Genomic DNA, 5,133 nt, shown 5'->3' with positions numbered 1-5,133 from the left:
TATATATATATATATATATATATATATATATATATAGAATCATTAATAAATAATCATTTCGTTAAGATATTTGAGTACTCACATCATCCATTTCTTTTTAATAATGTTAGAAGCAAGAAAACGCATGCTAAAAATTCTTGTCAAGATATATCCATAAAATGACACTTGCGATCAATTAAGAGCACACGATTAAACACACCTTAATATATTTAGTGTACTTTCCTTACACTCTAATCAATAAATAATCGTAAAATTAATATGACAGAATAATAAGAAAATTAGATTAAAAAAGAAAATTGTCAAGTTAATTTTATGCTTATTTATTAATCGTTAGAAAGTAAAAAAATGTTCGGGATATTTTTGAAGTCATTTCAAAAGAGTGAGTCTAATGTAATATTTGAGATTTTCGCGGTGTTCATGAATATTAAATTTGGTTTCCGGGTTTGAACCGCGTAGATTTTTCTTTGTCTGATTCCGACGTTTCACGAACATTTCAGTCCGCTTCATCAGGCAAGAACAATCCGATGCTAGAGAGTCTAATGTATCAGAATGAAATATTCCCTGAATATTTCTCAGATATACCTTACAGATAGTTTAGAAAATAATTATTACTTGAATTAATACTATATTAATCAAGAAGTTTTCTTCAGCATAGAATTTATCTTGCTGAGGAAGCTTAGTAAATTATTTAATAATAGATTTCAGTTCCTAAAATATAAACACACCGAATATGAAGCGGAGGAATAATAAATTACGGCAGATTGTCGATATTACAAAATTCTATGCAGTAAATTTTACTATAAAATTCTCTCCATGTATAAAGGCCTTCTGCAAGATGACAAGGAAGATACAAAACGACAGATTGTAATTATTAAACGTGTGGCTAATTTATACAGATTGTGCACCTGATAAAAAATGCACGAAGCCGTCCGCATACCGCGGCTATCGGCGACGGCGGTAACGACGTGTCAATGATACAAGAGGCGCACGTGGGATTCGGGATATTGGGAAAAGAAGGTCGTCAGGCTTCCATGTCGGCTGACTTCGCCTTCTCGAAATTTATGTATCTGAAAAAGGCGTTGCTGGTGCACGGTCACTGGTACTACCAGCGCATCAGCATCTTTTCGCAATATTTCTTTTATAAAAACTTGATCTTCATGACGCCGCAAGTATTATATGGCCTGCATAATGGATTCTCTACGCAAGTAAGAATATCATCTTATGAAAAAAAAAAGAAAAATGTGCTAGTAGTTATATTTTCGGAAGGAACCTTCAGGTTTTTGTGTCTTTTCATTGTAGGAACTTTATGACAGTATGTTCTTGATGTTGTTCAACATGATATTCACGACGCTTCCAATACTACTGTATGGATTATTCGAGCAAAACTACAGTGCGGAAAAACTCATACAACATCCGTACCTGTACAAACTAAATCGAAATAATTATTTAATGTCGAGACAACAGTTCATGATATGGATGCTACTAAGTGCGTAATTGTAGAAAGATCAATGAGTATTTATAAATACAGCCAAATGTAAATGATAAAAAGAAACATTAACGACTGTGATTTATTGTCGCCGTTATTCTTTTTAGGCATATGGCATACGTGTGTGATATATTTTGTAGTATACTCTCTCACGCTCACCAATTCCGCATATTTATATGACAACACAACGGTTGGACAATGGACTTTTAGCACTAATATTTTTCATCTAGTCGTTCTAATAGCGAATGTTCAGGTGTGTATTAACGTCATCGCCGTGAGAATATCGGCGAGTAGCTTAACAATCTTATACAACGATAATATGATTTCAGATATTGCTACGTAGTTCCTACTGGACGTCGTGGTTTGTTCTAAGCGTAGTGCTGTCCCAATTAACATTCTTCTTATTCACGTTTAGTTACTCGTTGGTAAAAAAGTAAGTGAGCATTTTACAATGTCGAGAATTATCTATGATAAATTATAATTATCCTGATGGAAAAAATTTGCTGAAAATACAAAAAAATCGTCTAAAAGAGAAATTAAAGTTATTAAAAAGTCACTGAAAACATTTTATGATGAATCATGATTTTCATTATAAATTGTTATAAAAAGTATGATGAAACAATGAATTTTAAATAAATATTGATGAAAAGTAATGAAAATATTTTGAAATATTTGATATTATAAAATCTACTAAATTCCAATGAAAAATGAATAAATTGTATTGAAACTTTGCTGAAATATTGATGGAAAAAATTCGTGAAAACATTTCTCAATAATTTTCAAAATTTTGCTGAATTACGCTGATGAAACAATAATAATAATACATAATTAATTGTAAATAAGTACTTTATGCACTTCATTTATTGTTCAATAAAAAACTTCGTGAAAAAATTTTGAATAAATAACGAAATCGTGCTGAATTTCACTGACAATTAATGTCTCTGTAGTCGCCGTGCGCTCAGGATCGCGCCAGAGATGTCGCTTCCGAACGGCATCTCTGAGCGTTATTTAGGAAGAGGAGAGTATCGTGAGCGTGGAGCGTCAGGTAGCTCAGTGGTTTAGAGCAGTCGCCCGGCAAGCGAAAGACCCGGGTTTTCGAGTCCCGACCTAGCAGGACCGCGCTCTCGATATTTTTCTCTTTCTGGAACGAAAAAGATACGCAGATCTCGAACGCACGGCGTCCCGCCGCCACCTAGTATGCTCTCCTCCTTCTCGATATGACTCATTTAATTCCTTCGTTTAATTTAGGATATATAAAAAAGCTACCAAGAAACTATAAAAGTAATTTACGTACGTCGCGACCCTTAGTCTTTTTTTCGCTTCCGCCGCGCGTTTATCCTTCTTCATTCGGATCGACCATTTTATATTGACCTTTCACACCGGCAGGCCTGCTGGCGCGCTTCTGCGTGAAATATTTTTTTGAGACGACGTACGTAAATTAATTGTCAGTGAAATTAAATTAGCCAATTAAAATTTAATTTTTTTTATTCTTCTATATACAAGAATATGAAAACTCTCTCTCATTGAAATATCAATGAAAATTATTGAAATATATGGGAATCTGATTTCTTCACTATGTTTCAACATAAATTCATACGATTGTTAATTTGCATCTAATATTGCATTTAGAGCAATATTGCATCTAGAGCAATCGTTAATTAGCATATGTAATATTTGCATGTAGATTAAAAGAAATGAAAGAAGGATGTGTAAAAAGAGCCATTTTTAGTCCAGTTCCGGAACTTTTCTTAACCATTGGAAACTGTTTTTGGGAAACTATTTTTTAGAAACTGGAAAAAATAATTATTTATCCACCAGGTCTGGGGAAAGTTATAAAAATGGCGATTTATTATTAACTGTTGACATAGTCATATGAAATAATATTTTCGAAGCTTTGTCTTCTCAATATATTTATGTAAAATACTATCAATTGAATATTTGTGATGGAAAGTGTGCAGAAAATGTAGAGGGAGAGGAAGAAGTTTGTTATTTTATTAATATATTATATAAGATTTAGAAAAAGTGTCGAAGTTTCATGATATTTCGAAGAATACACGTTTTCGAAAAAAAAGGTTCATACAAAAATTATAGGATTTTAACTGGCGCTTTACGTAGTTGTATTAATATTACCTTGAATAATATTGTCAAAGTCATGTGAAAGTCACTTTTCACTAAAGGGAAACCTGAGTTTTCATTATATATTCCTATAGCCTTCCTTGAGACTCTTCCACAGCACTTCTTCTTTTTCACGTATCATTGCTGGACGCCAGCAATCACAATGGCTCTATTATCCTCCGCCACGCGGGAGAATTCCTCTATTTTTCAGATTTAAAAAGAATCCCATAAATTCACGGACTATCGTCTAATTAGTTTTATAAGTCACATGCTAAAAACATATGCATATTCTTCGTATTATTCTGGATATCTGTATACGAGCAAAATGTGAGATGGATTTGGGTGACTCACAGTTCAGCTTCAGGAGCGTTTTCGGCATGCTCATCGGCTTTAGATCACGTTTCGGCACGTTCTCTTAGAAAAGTGTCGCAACCATCGGCAGAATGTATTTCTATGCTTTGCGGACTGCGAGGTGACATTTAATCGCGTGCGCCATACTAGACTCATTGAACTTTTACTTGAAGCAGAAGTAGATGAAAAGAATGTCCGAATAATAAAAAACTTATAACAGAAAGTCGACATACTAATACAACTACGTAAAGCGCCAGTTAAAATCCTATAATTTTTATATGAACTTTTTTTCGAAAATGCGTATTCTTCGAAATATCATGAAACTTCAACACTTTTTCTAAATCTTATATAATATATTAATAAAATAACAAACTTCTTCCTCTCCTTCTACATTTTATGCACACTTTCTATCATATAATTGATAGTATTTTACATAAACATATTGAGAAGACAAAGCTTCGAAAATATAATTTCATATGACTATATCAACAGTTAATAATAAATCGCCATTTTTATAACTTTCCCCAGACCTAGTGGATAAATAATTATTTTTTCTAAAACATCCCAAAAACAGTTTCCAATGGTTAAAAAAAATTCCGGAACTGGACTAAAAATGGCCCTTTTTACACATCCTCCTTTCATATTATTTATAAAGATAGTCTTTTTAATTAGATGTATGGGTGTCTTTAAAAAAATAATTACAAATTTAAAGAAGTACCACATAATTATTTTAGTGAAAATATCCATATTTATTGTAATAGAAGTACATTACACATATAAACATAAATATATATGTATATATATAAATTTTAACCTTTAATCTCTCAAATATTTATATGGAACAGTGCTAACATAATAATGATAAACATGCTGAATAATATTTTTCTTGATTTTAAATTTTAATGATTTTCTACTGAATTTTATTGAAACTTACTGAAATTGACTAAAATTTCGCTGATTTTCAATGAATATTGCTAAAATCATAATAAAAGTGGGTCAATTGATAAAGTTTTTCAGCAAAATTTCAGCACATTCATTATGTTTTCAGCAAATTTCATTATATTTTCAGCAAAATTTTTCCATCGAAGTAGTTGAGATAGTAAATTTTATCTACAAACGCGTAAGCGAAATATAAGCAATTATCAAATCTCTCTCTCTCTCTCTCTCTCTCTCTCTCTCTC

At 31.9% G+C, this 5,133-nt stretch overlaps 1 protein-coding gene across 2 annotated transcripts in view; it reads left to right on the top strand.

Annotated features, from left to right (window-relative positions):
• The first annotated feature begins 53 nt into the window (after positions 1-53).
• The window catches only part of LOC116843992 (probable phospholipid-transporting ATPase IF), a 7,754-nt gene continuing 2,674 nt past the window's right edge, over positions 54-5,133 (top strand). Inside the window, exons 1-4 of one of the 2 annotated variants that reach the window (XM_032815033.1) lie at positions 54-1,205; positions 1,300-1,486; positions 1,594-1,739; positions 1,816-1,923. In XM_032815033.1, coding sequence (XP_032670924.1) covers positions 972-1,205; positions 1,300-1,486; positions 1,594-1,739; positions 1,816-1,923 — 675 coding nt within the window. In that variant the 5' untranslated portion in view covers positions 54-971. The remainder of the gene's footprint in view (positions 1,206-1,299; positions 1,487-1,593; positions 1,740-1,815; positions 1,924-5,133) is intronic. The other variant, XM_032815027.1, reaches the window with a different exon arrangement.

This window comes from Odontomachus brunneus, unplaced genomic scaffold (genome assembly GCF_010583005.1).
Source record: "Odontomachus brunneus isolate Ranch 3 - 2012 unplaced genomic scaffold, Obru_v1 Obru_scaffold_003, whole genome shotgun sequence".
Lineage (NCBI taxonomy): Eukaryota > Metazoa > Arthropoda > Insecta > Hymenoptera > Formicidae > Odontomachus > Odontomachus brunneus.
This window is presented reverse-complemented; position numbering and strand designations above follow the sequence as displayed.